This window comes from Adiantum capillus-veneris, chromosome 6 (genome assembly GCF_014529385.1).
Source record: "Adiantum capillus-veneris isolate H3 chromosome 6, ASM1452938v2, whole genome shotgun sequence".
Taxonomy (NCBI): domain Eukaryota; kingdom Viridiplantae; phylum Streptophyta; class Polypodiopsida; order Polypodiales; family Pteridaceae; genus Adiantum; species Adiantum capillus-veneris.
The window spans coordinates 155,753,461-155,771,306 of record NC_140936.1 but is presented as its reverse complement, the minus strand read 5'-3'; the positions used below and the strand labels follow the sequence as shown (position 1 = coordinate 155,771,306).

Here is a 17,846-nt window from a genome sequence, read left to right as displayed (position 1 = left end):
GTTTTCCAAAATATCCCTCTAATTTGTGAAGATTCCCTAAATACCTCTCAATTTTTTTTAAAAAAAAAACCCCCTATATTTTGTCACAAATTCCCAAAATGCGCTTGAATTTTCCAAAATTTCCAAAATACCGGTTGTGAGATTATATGATTCCAAAAATAAACAAATTTGTAGCTTTTCGTAAGAAGACTGATTGTCTATCAATACAAGATGCTAAAACTAGAATTTGAGCTGGTTATGTAGGCTTTGGAGATGAATGGCTTTATTATTTTTATACATCATTGCCTTTTTTACGGGGTGATTTGTGACAAAGTACATGCTAAGCACTCAAAACAGATCTCAATTGTCAAAAAGGAATAAAAATGAGAAAATCTTGAACAATCTAACCAAAATAGATACAAGGGTATTTCACAAATTTTTGGAATGTGAGGGATTTTTTTGGAAATTTTCACAATTAGAGGGGTATTTTGGTAAATTTCTCAAAAGAATGTGAAAGGTATCATTTGAAACCAAAAGAAAATAAAAACAATAAAATAAAGAAATATTGAAAAACTAAAACAAAAGAATATTTCAATGCCTTCATAAACAAGTGAAAGGATCGCAATGGCTTTATAAAATAATAAGAAAGAGATAAAATCATTAGGTTGAGTTTAACTACAATTAGTGTTTGGGAAAGGATTGCCTCAGCTTAGCCTTGAGCCAGTTGAAAATCAAGACTAGCCGGTTGCAAACCATGGTAAAGGGAAGAAAAACCGATGAAATATGTGAGAAAATAACAAGGTGAAGAATCACAATGGCATGCTGAGGAAATGTAATGCAAAAGTAGATGAGAGTTGTGTTTGTAGGATTTATTTTTTTACAACAAATATTTAAAAAAGTTGTAGAGAGAGTATATTACAAAGGGAGTAATAGATAAATGGCAAAAGGTGACTAGTAGGTGAATGGTAGACATGGAGAAGTTACGTCATGACCACATTTGGCTGAACTTAGAAGTTTAGCTTGTTGTTTTTTGAGAGAGAGAGAGAGAGAGAGAGAGAGAGAGAGAGACAATTTTTCTTGAGTTTTCTCATGACGTCCGTATAGCATGACATCTTCACATGAGAGAAGTGTTATGACCTTGAAAGCAATGTTGCCAAGACGACCTAAAATAGTGCAAACTCAACGATATCATACACAAAATTAGCAATCATTCTAGAAAACTTTAAATCTCATCGACAAGGTAGAGGCATTCAATATTGCGACAATTATACATGCATGCATAAGAGACAATGGCAAAGATACCTACAACCCAAAAACCTCAAAATACAGAGATCAAAGCCTTCGAGCTACTAAACCAACATCATACAGAGATAATGGATTTGCAATGCCTTGGAGTATTAAGTTGCAATGGATGCTAGACACTATCCGAGGAAGTAAAAGAGAAAGAAGATGGGAATGATGATGATGACATGATAAAAAATGGCCATCATCCTACGGGACCTCCCTGTCCCATTCCACATGGATATAAGGCAAAATAATGGTCTATTGATCATTAATCATTAATTGAAAAGAATCATTAGCAATTGCCGTGTAAAGCCTTCATTTATTGGATGTGTCCTACAAAGAGTTTATATGCACAACCATGTGCCCCAGCTTCCTAAGAACTCCAAGTAACATGGTAAGGCTTCGGCAATTTTGGGAAGCTACCTATGCATTCAACCTTTTTGAATCTTGTTGCATAGGTTTCCAAGATGTCAAGACAGAGCCATGAGGTAGGGAGACCAACACTCACTTCATATCAAGTCTAGACTTTGTCTCTCTTGCATGCGCTTTTGCAGTTGGCCGCCGCCTTCAAAAGGTGAGCGGGCAAGTGAGGCTGCCCCTCTGACATGCCTTCACAACCAACTATTAACTTTTGTCGTGACAAAAAGCTTGCTGCCACTTTATATTGGCTTTCGACTGCGTGTCCCGGAGTGACATGGTCCTTACTTTGGTTGGAATGAGAGCTAAGGTGCTCAATGTCATTGCAAAGAAAATCATTAAATTCTTAAATGAAAAGACCCATTGAAATTAAGAAGGTGAAGGGTCACATTGGTATACTAAAACATTGGTATTCAATCGATTGATATATTAAATTTTTTAATGAAATGGAGCCCATGCTCTTAAATGAAATGATTTTTTTACAAACTCAAAAAAAAAGACAAAACTTACAAGAGGACGAGGATGAAGATTTTTTTTTTTTTTTTTTTTGAGAGAGAGAGAGAGAGAGGGAGAGAGAACATTGTAATAAATACATTTTTTGAGATGAGCCTCCAAGTGAAATTTCGTTGAGAGTTGTGTCCCACCCGGTTGCAACACTTTCAAAGTTTATGCTCCGTAAGTACCAGAATAAGGTCCTTGTGTTGTTGCAAGCATTGCGTGTGAGAAGCTAGCAACAATCTAATCACGGGAAGTCCGAAGTGAATTCCTTCTAGTGGGTTGCACTGTAGGGTAGGTTGCATCTAATAAAAAGGTGAGTTAATGGCCTAGACAAGTAGGAAATTCAAGGTGCTGTAGCCTCTCCATGGATGATGTAACACCTAGTTTTCAGGACGCAGCACTGAGAGCGAAGTGCAAAAGGTCCACAATGGTCCCTCAAGCCTGCGTCAGTGCTCGAAAAAAACCTAGGTTTAGTGTAATCCCACCTACAAATTTTGAAATTTACCTCTAAATTTTATATTTGAAGGTGATAGAATTTACAAAATTTTGAAAAATTAGTGTAATTTGGTATAAAAACCTTCAAATTTTGTCAATTTACCTCTCATATGTAGGTTTGCCAAGTTTTCGGAAAAAAGTTTTTTTCGAGCACTGGCCTGCGTCTATTGCGGGACTCTTGCATGTGGCATGGTTACGACTTACGAGAGAGCTCCTACGCACGAGATACGCACTTTTGGAGCTACGCTGCCATGGGCCAAGTCTGCCGTCCTTGTCAGTACTCCTCGTTGCTCCATTTATCGCACGCACGCAATGGAGAGCCTCGTGCATTCTTCTCTCTCACCCCTCCCGCATCGGCGCCTCGCGCTTCAAAACAGGTTTCTCTTTCTTCAGCCGACCTTGCAACAAACTGTGCTGCCTTCGATGCTTTCATTTACAAGAGTTTTCACCATCTTTTTCAGCTTCTTGCGACACTCAGCCATGGCTTGTGCGCTGCCCTCATACAGCTTACTACAGTGATATACAGCCGCTTGTGCCGCCTTTGTGCAGAATGGGGGACATAGAACACAATGTTTGCAACGATGGCGGTACAATGCAAACTCCCCTGCTCGAATCATCCCCAGCTTACCGTGAAGCCTGTCCTGGTTGTCGGCTGGAACAAAGAAAGGCGCTTTCGCCCAATGCTCTCCCTTACAGAGATCTCTCCATCGTTGGCCTCTTATGCCTTTGCAATTGTATGGATCTTAACTTTTTTACTCCAGTCACCCTCTCTCAACCTCAATTGAAAGCAGCGTTGAAGTAAATAAAGATGCTCGTAAACTTAAACTTTGATCGATGTTTTGATTGTAAAATATCACTAGAGAAGCATGTCTACATAAGGCAGACATGGTTGCATGAAGTCACAAGGAACATGTTTAAATTCTTGTATTTTGGTAAATACAGACAGTGATGCATCGGTTCTTACATTAACAATTTTCAATAACAAGCACATTGATATGTTGCTAGTTGCATATGTCTATTCGTTTGTACATACAAAGACTTAAGTATCGTGTATACATACATACATATATGGCGTATGCCGACAAACATATGCGGTCTACATACATTTGCATAGTTGTCAGCATATGCCATATTTGTATGTATGTATACATACACCACAAATACATGTATGCAACTTGCAACGTATCAACGTGCTTATTAAAGTACTCTTTCTTTCATTCTTCTCTTTGTCTATGTGTGGGGGCCTATGTAGGTCCCACACACAGACAAAGAGGGAGGAAAGAAAGAAAGAGCTCCTTAATAATGTAGCTCTCATCAGGGAGAATAAAAAACAAGCCTAAAAGCTAAAGGCTAGTAAGTGTCTATCTAAAGTACATATAAAATAGAGAATTGGATTGATATGTTTAGTTACGTTTGCAAAGGCCTTAAAATACAGCGTAGAAGCTAAGGAGATTGGATGAAACTCAAAAGGAAGCCCTTGGGCAGGAGATCATCAACTGTTTTATAGAAAACTACATGATCATTGCATGATCCAAATGTCGGCGAGTACAGGAAATACAAAAGACTAAGATAACGCATATAAAATCTCTCATCTGCCGTTGGATAGTGGCATCCATCTCCTCCTTTGTGAAGAACCTCAAAGAAGCTGCCATATGCTTCTTAATAATGGACTGGATGTGATGATGCTAAATGTATTCTTGACGTCATTTGCAAGAGGGACGAGGGCATCTAGATCTATTGATCTCTATAACACTATCCAAGAGAGTCCGATGACGTGAAAAGTGACGTCTCATGGTGTCCTCCCGAGAGTTGTTTCTTTGAAAAAAATCTCTCACCTGCCTCGAACTGGTTGGGTCCTTCACTAGAGCATGTCAAACTCCGCGATAGAGAATATTTATGCATGTGTAACTTCATGAAGAATAGCTCTGGGCATCCTTGATCAGCGTAGTCCATCACCCTCAAAAGAGGCTCAAAGCTCTCTCTAAAGAGACCATGCATGAAATTATCCCTGTATTTTGTAATATACACATGTAATGCTCCTTTGTCTTTGGCTCTAAGCTGCATAGCTATGAGTTAAAGTAACTCCAAAATAACATTTAAAATTGCATGTCTTTGGCTATTTTGGAGTTATCAAAGTGTACCTACCTATCTCTATCTGCATCTGATAGGATGAGGTGCGAAGCGGCCCCATGACACCTCGAAGCCTGTGTGAGAGGTGTAAATCTATGTATCTCAGCCGTAAAATAAATTAATACTTAGTGTTGTAAAGAAAAGGCTCTCTGGCAAAAGCCATTTTCTTCCCCACCTCTCAAGGAGGAGTTACATATGTCCTCTCTATCACAATTTGCATGGGAGCCTGTTTGATAATAATGTTGTTTTGTGAATGTGTGAATGCGAGCGGTGGTGCATCTCGGGAGTGTTGCAAGGTGTCAATTTGTCCATCGTAAATCCATGTAGCTTAAACCAGGCTGACATTAGTACATACCAATAGCTACAGTCTCCCCCCATGCTACTTGTTGAGACAACTCAAGGGCCAATGCGGCATAAAGATGACCTAGAAGCACTCACAAGCCATGCTCGTAAGATATTGATCTCATAAGTGCCTCAACGATAGTGAGTGTAGCTCCCAGTACTGCTCTAATGACCTCATGTGGCATTCAGCCTTACATTGCATCAGTGTATTGTAACTAAAGGCCAAGTGCCTCATTGCCCGTGTCATACCGTCCACTTATGACTAACCATTCAATAACTTAATTCATTATCTCAATACAAGCAAGAAGGGAGCTCACACCTACAGCTGCAGGGATTGTACATAGGCTGCTCCACCATTTTAGTGTGTCAGTCCCCCCTTCTCTCCATGCATGCACCACCGTCGCAAGTGATATTAGAGCCTCGAGACGGCTGCACATTGATAGCTCCTTCGAGAGCTCTGAGCTCGCCAAAACGCGATTGGAGCTTGAAAGCTCAATTGAGTCGAGAGAGAGATGGATTTTTTGTGTTAGAGTCTGTGGAGCTATCTCTACAATCACTACAGGGCATTGTGTGTGCTTTCTTATTCTTCACATGAGAGAATGAATATGATTAAAGGTTAGTTGAGTTAGTTGGGCGGTCGACCATGGTGGCGGGCAGCCAAAGGCACAGGGGGCCTTTAGCTCCAACACATCTTGGAGATCATAGTGATTAATGGTCTCTCCATCTCTCTCCGTTGCCAAGTTTGTACCCCATACAATAATGTGGATGTCAAGAATGTATCAAAAAACCACTATATCATAGCTTAGTGCGAGCTCCTGAAATTGTACCGATGAGGAGATCTGCTCCAACCGTGCAAGGGTTTCATATCCTCGTGATAGTCTTGAAGCTCTTGATCTCTCATCACCTTGGTCTTGCCAAGGTTCACAATCAAATGTCTTTCCTATGCATAGCTCTGTAAAGCCTTTTAACTCTCTCTGTAGCCCCTCTGGTGAATTGGCATTTAGAAAATTATCATCTTGATAAAGCCAGAAGGATATCCATCCGCTTGATAACTTTGCATCTCTATCACTCTCTATCCATATTGTTTGATACCTCATCAATATACACTTCGGACCGAGTAGGAGAAAGCAAACATCCTTGCTTCACTCCAACCATGGACTGAACTATTTTTGATAGCCCCTCTGGTGCATGCACTCTACTTGTCACCATCTCAAAGAGTGCCAAGATACCCTATGTAATGATTGTAATCTCCTTTGGAACACCCAAATCATCGTTCTCGCTCTAGATACTGTAACAACGGTCGAGCATAGAGGATTTTATCCTTAATCCAGCCTATCCCCATGCTCGGCACCCGCTTTCTCTCTGCCCAGCAACTCAGCTCAATCACAGAAGCATAAAACTTGGTCAATGTGTGGCCTATCATGATGGTACAATAGTTACTAGGGAGCATAGGATCCCAAGCCTTCATTATGCACAATAGTGCTAGTGCTCTAGCTCTGAGAAAACCCTTCGCATAAACCTTTGCATACGGCTCTATTAAACATGTGTTTGTAACAAAGGTACCAGTGTATGTGGGGCATGAAAAATGCTCAATAACTAGACCACTCTTAGTCATGTGATCTCTCTATGTGTAGTCTATCGATGGCATCACATACGATACTGATAGTGGAGAAGGTGGAAGTCTAGGGTCGAGAGACCCAAGTGGCAATGATAGGGGAGGCTGAGTCGACACTTTATAGAGACTTGTTGCGCACTGTCCCCATGTCTCCACAAAAGTAATGAGTGTAAGTGCTTGATGCTGATGCTAGAGTCTCTTGGCTCCGGATTTTTAACTCAAGAATAGATGGTGCAACTGCTCAAGCTCGGCTAAAGACGCTCTTCTTTCACCTTACAAGGCGTCCACATGTAATCTGTGCCTGTCAATGTGTGGTGTTCCCTGTCACTACCCCTTTGTAATCTGGCTCGAGTCTCAGGATACTTATCATCATACCAACTAATCTTATTCATAGTCCCACTACCGTGTCTCCCCGCATTACAAGACGGCTATAGCCACAATTGCATGAATAATGTGTATGAACTGGTGTTTATGCTCTATCAAATGTGCATGGGAATCCACTTTGAGAGCAATCTAAAGATCTCATACGAGAAGACATATGTTGTCTCTCTAGAGAACTATTATCTAGGATAAGAGGGTCTCTGATCTCCAAGGGCTGTGCAGCAGGCAATCTAGTAGAAAAGATAAGTATGTATGATCTGTAGTAACTCCAATAGACCTTGCTTAAATAGAGAGCCCTCGGATACGTTGTAAAGACCATGCAGGGTGAGCACATAATCCGTTCAGATTGCACCATGTAGGTGTGGTAAGCATGTACTAGTCCACCATAAACTAGGCGCCCCTTGTTTCGAGAGCTCTGTGACACTTATTTCAAGTATATAAGTAAAAGTTTAATAAATATGTCTCCTCAAATGAAAAGCTGCCACATCAGCTAACAAGCTATTAAATAGGTAAAATGGGCTAAAACTGCATATGCAAGGCTATTGTGGCCTTACAGTCATAATAAACAACTAGGACGCCACCATATGGGGATGACATATCTCCAACACCTCCTCTTCAACACCATTTGGGGTTTCCAACGTCACATTACTAAAAGGAAAAAAAAAACATTTTTACTCTTGAGTTATCTCGAGTCTTTCTCTTATATTTGCTGGTGCAACAAGGATCCACTCACTTTGTACCTTTGTAGCTGGTGCCCATGATAAAGGTTTTTTGGCTCTGAATATCTGTGAGAAATCGCTCGAGGTAGAGGCTTGGTGAGAACATTTGTAAGATTGTCAATGGTGGGACAATGCTTTAAGTTGATATGACCATTGTCAATGTAATCCCGAACAAAGTGTTGATGACTCAATGTACTTAGTTCGTCAAGCGAACAGTAGGATTATGTGCCAGAGCAATAGCATTGCAAAAGTCCGAATAAATATTAAAAAGTGGCAGGAGATGATGATGTAAGGGCAAGATGGTCCATAAATCAAGGGGTTCTCTACATATTGGAATGGTGAATTCTCCAAAGTACGATTTTCCTCATTTGATGACTAGCCCTCACCAATGAGAATGAGAGAGAGCCTCCTCTACAGAATTTGGCTCAATCACTTGTGACATCAAAGCATAATTCACCTGTTGTGACCGACGAGTCATCTGACGAGTAGAAACCAGTTCATGAATGGCAGAATCGGAGAGACCAGAATCTCGAAGTAGGGTGTGAGGCTTTTTGGGAGGAACCTTGGGCTTCACATGTGGGGAAGAGGATTGGAGTAGGAGTACCAATATCACTTGACATAGAGGGTGTGGGAGTAACCGATGTAGAGGGAGAGTGAACAATACTAGGAGAGGATGTCGGTGGAGAGGGTGAAGAGAAACTAGTCAGTGGTGTAGTAATGGTGGTGGTGGTCATGGGAGGTGGAGGTGTTAGAAGAGGTTGAATAAGTGGGAATGGGTCAACACCAACATGAGATGTAGAAGCTCCATCATAGCCAAGATCGAATCTCGTCTCATCAAGCCAAGCATCATGAGAGAATAATTTCCTCCAAAGTAGGATCCTAAAATGGAAATCCTTTGGAGTGAGAGATATAACAGTCAAAGTCCTCTTCTTTGATGGCACATGAACACGAAAAACACATCCAAAAACATGAAGATGAGAGACACTAGATTTATGTCTTGTAAATACCTCCTCTTGAGTAATGCCTTCTATCGCTTTTGTGAGACAGTGGTCGAGTAGATAAACTGATGTAGCTACAACTTCACCCCTAAGTGAGGGAGAAAGAGAGGCATGATGCAAGAGAGTGCATGCCATGAAGGGTACGCAAATGCGGTGAGAGAGAGAAATGAAATGAAATGAAATGTTATATTAACGTCTTCAAGAGGCCAAAATGACCTATGAGACCAATCAGTTACAAAATAGTGAATCTAATACCATGTCTGGGTACAAAAGAACTAGAAAAGAACTAGAAGTGGAACAAAATACTACTACTACTACTACAATCTAAAACTACGTGGGTGTAGCAGCTGATACAATAGGTACCCGGTAAACTGGATGTAACAGTGTGTGAAACAAAGATGGAAGAAATGGTGAGGATCCATCCTCATCTGCACTCTGGATGTCGAGAGAGTATGGCTCGAATCTTCTGTTGTAGTCTCCGTCGATGCTGTGTAGCTCCGTCGATGCTGAGAGAGAGAGAGAGAGAGAGAGAGAGAGAGAGAGAGAGAGAGAGAGAGAGAGAGAGAGAGAGAGCACAGTGTGGGGTGGATTAGAGTGGCAAGAAGCAACAATCACTCCTTATTCTTCTATGTATATAAAGAATAGGTGAGTGAGTTAGTGAGGTCAATGGGCGACGGACACTAGACTCCGTCTTGGGGCAAGGCACATGCAACAACCTCCCAGGCGAATATGCTGATAAGTGGGTCCTACTAGCTAAACTACTAGTATGGACAAGAAAATAGGTGAGACACTCTCTCAACCTATGTCTATTGGCTCACTCACTCGATCTACATGCAGTCATTTCGGATCTAGTGATAGGCGAGCGTGCGTATCTCTACAAAGTCCACTGACATGTCTTGCACAGCTACATGCTGTGTGTCTTGAGCATAGTGGACCTCACTAGTGAATGAGACGCGTCTCGTCTCTTGCTCCATACATGCCAACAACAAAATCGAGACTATGCCATCTCGTACCTTAGATACATGCATAGGATATACCAAGCCACCGCGGGCTCTCTTGGCAATCACTAGTGATCCGCAATGCATCTGGAAAGATCGCTCTTTAAGCAGTATCTGACAACCACAATGTGCTAATTGTCTCACTTAGATCAAACTCTGTCTTAATTGAGGAACATATTGCACATGTTGTAGCGTATAAGATGCATCACTAGGTAATGACAAGCAAGCATCTCTAGCACCTGCAATGTCAAACGCCAAACCATTGGCCAAGTGCACATGACCAAAGCTCCCACAAGAGAACGTGCTAAACGACTCACGATGTGGTGTGACGTGGAAAACTGCATCCTTATCTAGCAACTAACAGGAAGAAGTGCCACCTCTCAAATACATGTAAGCAAGAGGAATGCTAAAGGTGAACGTGACATCACCGTCACTAGCATATGAAGCCATCATTCTAGCATGTGTCAAAACCATCTTTGCATCTGGCATACATCGTTGCCGTTGCCTCATACATCGAAAGCAATGACACCTAATGTGCCCTGTGTTACCACAATGCCAACATGGCATATATCGGCAACTACGAGACTGCTGTCTCTCACGAGTCATCACTCTCGACCTTGAATTGTCACACATGATGAATGTCATAGTAGTGAATATCGCATATGGAACAAAAGTGTATGGTGATGAAGCCAAAACTATGGTGAGAAATTTTGGGAGAAATCTGATAGAGTCTCTCTTGTAAACTGAGCAAAATCTAAACCATAAACCACGTCAAAGATGCCAAAGTGGGAGATCACCTCGACCACTATACAACCATAACCATGATCAACGCATCAATCTGATGCTTGCATATGCAACTTGTAGCTCAATGTAGGTCTATCAAGAGATGTACATGAGCGGTGTCCAAAACCCTCTACTAAACCAAGCAGAAACCACGCATAGACAATCCGGGGATAAACAACTCTCAAAAGAGCATAAAATGCGTAACCATATGTGTAAGTAGAGAGCAAACGCGATGTTCTATACGCATCCCACAAATCTGTGTGCAAAATTTGAAAAACTGCGTATAACAGAACCTGTAATCTGTAGAACCTGTAATCTTGGTGACTACTTGAAAGCTGTAGCCACTATGAGTATAACCGGCCTGTATAAAGTAGAGAGCGGTACTATTTCAATTACCTGTTAACCTTACACAGAGAACTGTGAAGAAAAGAGAACACAGTTGCGTTTAGCGACTAGAATGTCACTACGCACACGAGACCGACACCTTGTAGGCCCCAAAGACTGGCGCCCCTCTCGATATTTCTTTATTCAATTTAATGTAGACGATCTGAGCACTTAGTACAAGCTTTCACAAAGCTGTCTAAACCTGGCGAGGGCTGAAAACGCAGGTTTTTGACCTGATTTCGGCAGCATAACGGCGCAAAAACCCCTGTAGGTCAAAAGTACTTGTCCAAGACGGATTCCCTCGCTATCTGGAAGCTTTCATGTGAGCTTTCACAGAAATTCAGCGTGCTGGAATTCTCTGTTTTTCACTGCCGAGTGCCCAAAAGCCTGTACACACATCCCAAGGCTTTCATGGGGCTCCCCTGGTGTTCCCTTGCAGTTTAGGTGCGAAACCCTAAACCTGCAGAAAAACACAGCAGGCTGTAATTCTCTGTTTTGGATTGTTTTTCACGAAGTGAACACGCTTGCGCGACGCGCGTGCCCCAAGGGCTCCTGCACGCAATGGGACAGTTCCCCTGTGAATTGGACGAGTTTTCACACGAGAAAACTCTCCAAACTCGCAATCTTTCGTGATGGAACTGTACGTACCTGTGGGGGATTAGCAGTTAGCTAATCCGGTTCCTCTTCAGAAGACTCTTGCCTTGGCAAACGCGCACCCCAAACTGTACATATTCATGTGAGTAGCCCAACTAGTGGAGCATTACCATTTGTGCCAAAGGGGAGAGAGATGCACGCGAGAAAATCATAGCACTACATGAGATAGAGGAGAAGGCAAGCTTTCCATTAAAGCTGTCAACCTGCACCGACTACTCACACACACACACACACACACTGTAGGTCACTTAGTAGCAAAAATCAGCCTCCTCTCTCAAATTGGGCGCCCCCTCTTCATGTTGGAAGTGGCAAAGTCACCTGGAGCGCCATGTGTTCAGTATGCCCCTTTTGAGGTAATTCTCTAGTTCCCACTAACTTATAAAGTTGTAAGTGACTTTCCGGGTGGCCAGACTTATTTTGGCGCACACAGGCTTCCATACTCATCAAAATTCAGTGCTAACTGACCCGACCAGTCCCAGATTGATCGACCTACACTCCCGATGTGAGAAACCTGTTCGGTTGCAACCGTTTCACATTGGCCATGCAATGTCCACTTGCACCTTTCCGAGGGTTCCGGGAAAACAAGTAAAATTAAAATAAAGAAAAATATGTAATACATATTTAGAGAAGGCAACAGGAAAAATACACCCCCTGGTGACACACCCCACCCTTGAAATTCTGCAAGCGACCTCGCTTGCATGCCAATAATACATGCGGATATCTCCTGATATCACATATATTCTATGATGGAAACTCAAGATATACATGCTTCCGGAAATGTAGCGTTGGACGATTAGACAATCCCACCAACCTGGCTACCACACATTTATCAAGCATAGAAGTCTTCTAGTGTACTCTCAAGCACAAGCTTCTCTAGCTAAATTCTGTATGGAAAGAGTAGATACAATTGCTTAACTACTCTCTTGAGCATCATGAACCATGCTCTTGCGTTGCTCCAAAAAGGCTACATCAAGTCATTGTGGGTTCCATCTGAAAGGCTTCAAGATACAATTGCAATAGCTGAGGTGAATCAACCAATTCAAACTCTTCCATCCATTTGGCATCCAACGATGGATAGTTCTTGAACTTCACCAAAGAGCGTCTTGCAACCTTTCCTCTAACCTTTCTTTCTTTATGTGCCAATATCTGTTCAGGAACAAGAATCTTATCCAATTCTTCCACTTCGGGCTGTTCCTCATCAAACATATTCTCTGGCACATCACCAACAAAAGGTCTTAGAAGGCTGACATGAAAAGCATTATGTATTTTCCAGCCTTCTAGTAGCTTCAACCTGTAAGCTGCATCGTTGATCTTTCCCGAAATATGAAAAGGACCATAATATCGCATACTGAGCTTAGGAAACAAACTTTCCTTGCCTTTCCTTAGCCTTAACCTGGCCTTTTCAAAGCGCAAAAGCACCCAATCACCAAGTGAAAATACAAGTTTACGATGGTGACGATTAGCAACTTTCTTTTCCTTAGCCCGAGTCTTCTCAAGAGCAATCTTTATCTTCCTGTATGTTTCATCCATATCTTGCACATACTTGTCTACCTCAAATATTTTGTCCTTAGTCTGCAAAATGGCGGTACTTTCTTCCCTTCTTCCACTATCTCAAATGGTGCCTTACCTGTTGACGTATGCACAATGTTATTGTAAGCATACTCCACCAATGGGAGATGGTGTTCCCAAGTTACCTTGTGCTCTGACACATAAAATTTGAGCAGATCCAAGACATTAGAATTTGCCTCTTCTGATCATCCATCAGTTTTCGGATGAAACGAAGAAGAGAACTTTAGCGTAGTGCCCATATTCTCAAACAATGCCTTCCAGAAAAGACTCGTCATACGTGGATCCTTGTCACTGACAATTGACTGAGGCATCGCTTGATATTTAAAGATATTGCTCATGAATATCTTGACCATGTGTTCTGGCTTTATCTTCTTCTTAACAGGAATGAAATGGGCCTGCTTATTGAACCTACAAATGATAGTCTAAATCCCATCATTGCCTGTTTGCGTTCTTGGAAGATCAAAGATAAAGTCCATTGCTATGCTTTCCCATGGCCTATTAGGGATTGGCAATAGTTGCAACAATCCCGGTTGCTTTTGCCTGTCAAATTTGACTTTTTGGCAAGCTAAGCACGATCTTACAAATGTGTCAACATCTTGACGCAAAGCTGGCCAATAGAAGAATGCCTCAACCCCTTTCACTGTGGCATCAATTCCTCGATTGCCAGCATAAGGTGGAGCATGACTTTCAATCAACATCTTTGGCCGTAACTGTTTAGTAATGCATAACATGCATCATGAGAAAGTCATTCTTAAGCATATAGTGCTCATGATGTTGCCCATCAACAAGCTGATCATAGATCCTTGCAAAATCTGAATCTTTAGCATATTGTGTCTTCATTTCGTCTAGTTCACAATGGTACGGAATTGACACTGCTGAAATTTGGGGCTTTCGTGACAACGCATCAGCCACCAGGTTCTTTTTCCCTTGCACATGCACAATTTGAAAATGGAACATTGACAAGATGTTTGCCCATCGCATGTGCTTCTCAAACAACTTCGTTTGTGTGAGAAAATATCGCAAGGTTTGATGATCCGTTTGGACAACAATTTCAGCCCCTAGCAGATAGTGTTTCCAACTAGTGAGAGCATGAATTACTGCCAACAATTCTTTCTCATCTTCTTGCAAGTTCCTTTTGGTCTTCAAAAGAATTATGCTCTCATATGCGACTACTCGGCCATTCTGCATTAGAACTGCACCAAGACTTTGGCCACACGCATCACACTGAACCACAAAAGGTTAAGGTTTCGAAAGGTTTGGAAAAATGATTATCGGATTTGAAGTTAGCTTCTCTTTCAAGTGTTTAAAGGCAAAAATTTCCTTGGCTGTCCACTTGAAAGTAATCAGCCCCTAGCAGATATTGTTTCCAACTAGTGAGAGCATGAATTACTGCCAACAATTCTTTCTCATAGTCTTGCAAGTTCCTTTCGGTCTCCAAAAGAATTCTGCTCTCATATGCGACTACTCGGCCATTCTGCATTAGAACTGAACCAAGACTTTGGCCACACGCATCACACTGAACCACAAAAGGTTTCGAAAGATCTGGCAAAATGATTACTGGATCTGAAGTCAAGTTCTCTTTCAAGTGTTTGAAGGCTAAAATTTCCTTGGCTGTCCACTTGAAAGTAACTCCTTTTCCTTGCAGTGCATGGAGTGAAGAAGCAATCTTAGCAAAAGTTCGGATGAACCTCTTGTAGTAGGAACATAAGCCTAGAAAGCTTCGAATGTCATGTACGGACTTCAAGTTTGGCCATGACCTAATTGCTTCCACTTTGGCGGGATCCATGCGTATCCCATCCTTTGAAACAATGTGCCCAAGGAAGTGAGTCTCTTCCAAAAAGAATACACTCTTCTTCGCATTAATGATTAGCCTGTTCTTACGTAACTCATTGAAAATTGCGGTCAAGTGATCCCTATGCTCCTTTCGGACTTTGAATAGACAATCATGTCATCAAAGAAGGTGCCCACGAAGTTTCTATGTGGTCTAAAAATTATGTCCATCATTTTATTAAACGTGGCAGGAGCATTTGTGAGACCAAATGGCATAACAAGAAACTCATAGAGACCAAATGTTGTCCTGAACGCAGTTTTATGGACATCTTCTGGCCTAATGCGTATCTGATGGTAGCCACTCTTTAGGTCTATCCTTGTAAATAATGACGCTCCCTCAAGCCGATCAAGAATGTCATCTATCCTCGGTATGGGAACCTGTTCTTGATGGTATTCTTATTCAAGGCGCGATAGTCAATGCACATGCGCCATGAACCATCCTTCTTCTGCACTAGGAGTATAGGCGAACAATCAAGGGATGAACTGGGCTGAATCAACCCCTTCTCTAAAAGCTCGTTGACATGACTCGTAATCTCTTTCTGCTGGGCTGCACTAACCTTGTATGGTGATCTATTCGGTGGACTAGAACCTGGCACAAGATCTATGGTATGATCCTCAGGTCTCTCAGGAGGTAACTCCCCTGGCAAAGAGTCCGAAAAACAATCACTGAAACCACTCAAAACAGTTGACTTGTCTTTATCTACGGTAGACAAATTAGATACAACTTTAGGTACTTTTGCAAAGATCAAGTACGAGAAAGATGATTCTTTATTACAGATGAAATAGCTGAAGCAGAACTAACTAGAACAGACTCGCCTTTAAGCTTTACATCAGTGACATGAGTCTTTCCTCTATGTACAAGGGTAATCTTTTTGTTGTAAGTATCCACCATAGCATGCAACCTATAACACCATGGGATACCCAGTAACACACCACAACCCTCAGGTGGCATAATATGAAATTCTTCCACATCCACATAGCTCTGAATGTGTAGACGAAGCTTCCCCAAAATGGGAGTAACAGGCTTTGAATGACTTGGGCATGCCAAACCTGCTTCCCTTGTCATACCCATCTCCTCTGCATGAATGCCTAACTTTGATGCCAATTCTGGTGATAAGAAATTTGCACGGGCTCTTGGATCAAAGAAAACCAACACTGTCTGGTCTCTAACTTTGCCCCAAGTTCTACAGAGTTCCGTGGCATCTATGTTTGGTTGGTCTCCAACCAAATCTGGGACAAGTCCTGCCCTCGGCTTTGGCTTCTTCCCTTTATGGTCTGACTTGTCATCCTTATCCTGTGACTTCTTCTATGGGCATTCATTTGCAAAATGTCCTTCCTCTTCACAAATGTAGCATTTCTTGGCCTCCTTAAGAGCTTTTCTTTCTTCAAAGGTTTTGCTAGAAAAATGCCTTTTTTGTCCTTGTCCTCGTCCCGAAGAAGATTTAGACTGCTTCTTGGACGTGCCAGCTTCTTCATTGGAGGGCTTCTTTGTGGGAGGCACAAAAGGCTTTGCCGCAACATTGCCCTTGGTTGAAAATTGTTTGCCCTGGGACCCTTTCTTGTGGCTATCAAATCCATCGGAATATCCCTTCGACGGATTGCTGGCCACTCTTGCATTCTCAATCAATTGGAACATATTCATGACAGTAGTATTTGTGCAGTAGTCCCTCATTTTCTTGGGCAATCCGCAACAGTTTTTCTCAATTTGTTCTGACAATGGCACAAATCTGTAAGAGGTGACTGGCAACAGTGCAGCCCAAAACTGCTTATTGTACTCCTCCAGATTCGCACACTGTTTAGCATTCAACTCGTGCCATTCTGTCATCACATCCACTTCAAAAGCGTTTGTCAGCCATGCAGGCGCAAAAAGCTGTTTGAATTGGACCCATGTTGTTGGGGCTTGACCCTGGTTCAACAATGAGGTCCACCATTGAAGTGCATTCCCTTTCAAGAAAGTGGCATCCTTGCATATATTTGAAGACTCCGTGAAGTTTCCTCCAGCATAAGCTGCATCGAACTGTTGTATGAAAGTCAAAGCCTTCAATTGATCCTCACTTCCTCGATAAGTTTTGAACTTCACTCCCTGCCCACCTTGTAATCCTTTGGCTGACTCAAAGGAGCCAAGTTATCATAAACAGGTGCTTGTAATAGTGGTGCTCCATGATTATTCATTCTAGCCCTCGCATCACCCGTTTTACGTGTCATTTGCATTTTGATATGGTTGCGGAAAACAAGCCATACCAAAGTGTGTTCCAGGCACTTGAAACTGGCCATAGGCACCTTGAAAACCTGGTTGGACACCCATGTTTGCGTACATAGGGTTACCCATGCCTGTTTGCATTGTCCCGAACACATTCCCTTGCATTTAACCTGTGGAAGGTCCAAGCATAGCTTGAAACACTGAACCACCTCCAAAATAACCAGGATAAGTAATAGGTAATGGAAGGGTCTGACGCATAGCCTGTTCATTACTCCCTTGACCATTCACAAATGGTTCCTGTCCAGCTAAAGCAAGTCGCTTTGGATCATTGGACACCGCTGGTTGCTCAACCACATGGGCTTTCCCTTGAGCATCATGAGTGGAAATCTCCTTTTCCTGCAACGGCTTAGTCATGCCCTGTGTAGGAGGTTGAAAACCTTGTGTCGGAGCCTGAAATTCCTATGTAGGAGCCTGTAAGAACTCCTGCATCCTTGGGTTGCTAGCCAACTGCTGAAACATGTCCATACAGCAACGCAGTTGAACTCTAAACAACCTGTCCTCTTCTTGAAG

The 17,846-nt window shown here is 42.1% G+C and overlaps 1 protein-coding gene across 5 annotated transcripts in view; it reads left to right on the top strand.

The window, feature by feature from the left end:
* Positions 1 to 2,920: 2,920 nt before the first annotated feature.
* The window catches only part of LOC147456546 (protein ZINC INDUCED FACILITATOR-LIKE 1-like), a 238,449-nt gene continuing 223,523 nt past the window's right edge, over positions 2,921 to 17,846 (top strand). For 4 of the 5 annotated variants that reach the window (XR_015188465.1, XR_015188464.1, XM_086514984.1 and 1 more), the window contains exons 1-2: positions 2,921 to 3,050; positions 3,135 to 3,407. Coding sequence is in view for 3 of the 5 variants with exons in the window: in XM_086514984.1 (XP_086371110.1) it covers positions 3,224 to 3,407 (184 nt within the window). In the remaining 2 variants the exon portion in view is untranslated. Of the gene's footprint in view, positions 3,051 to 3,134; positions 3,408 to 17,846 lie in introns of those variants that run through there. The other variant, XM_086514985.1, reaches the window with a different exon arrangement.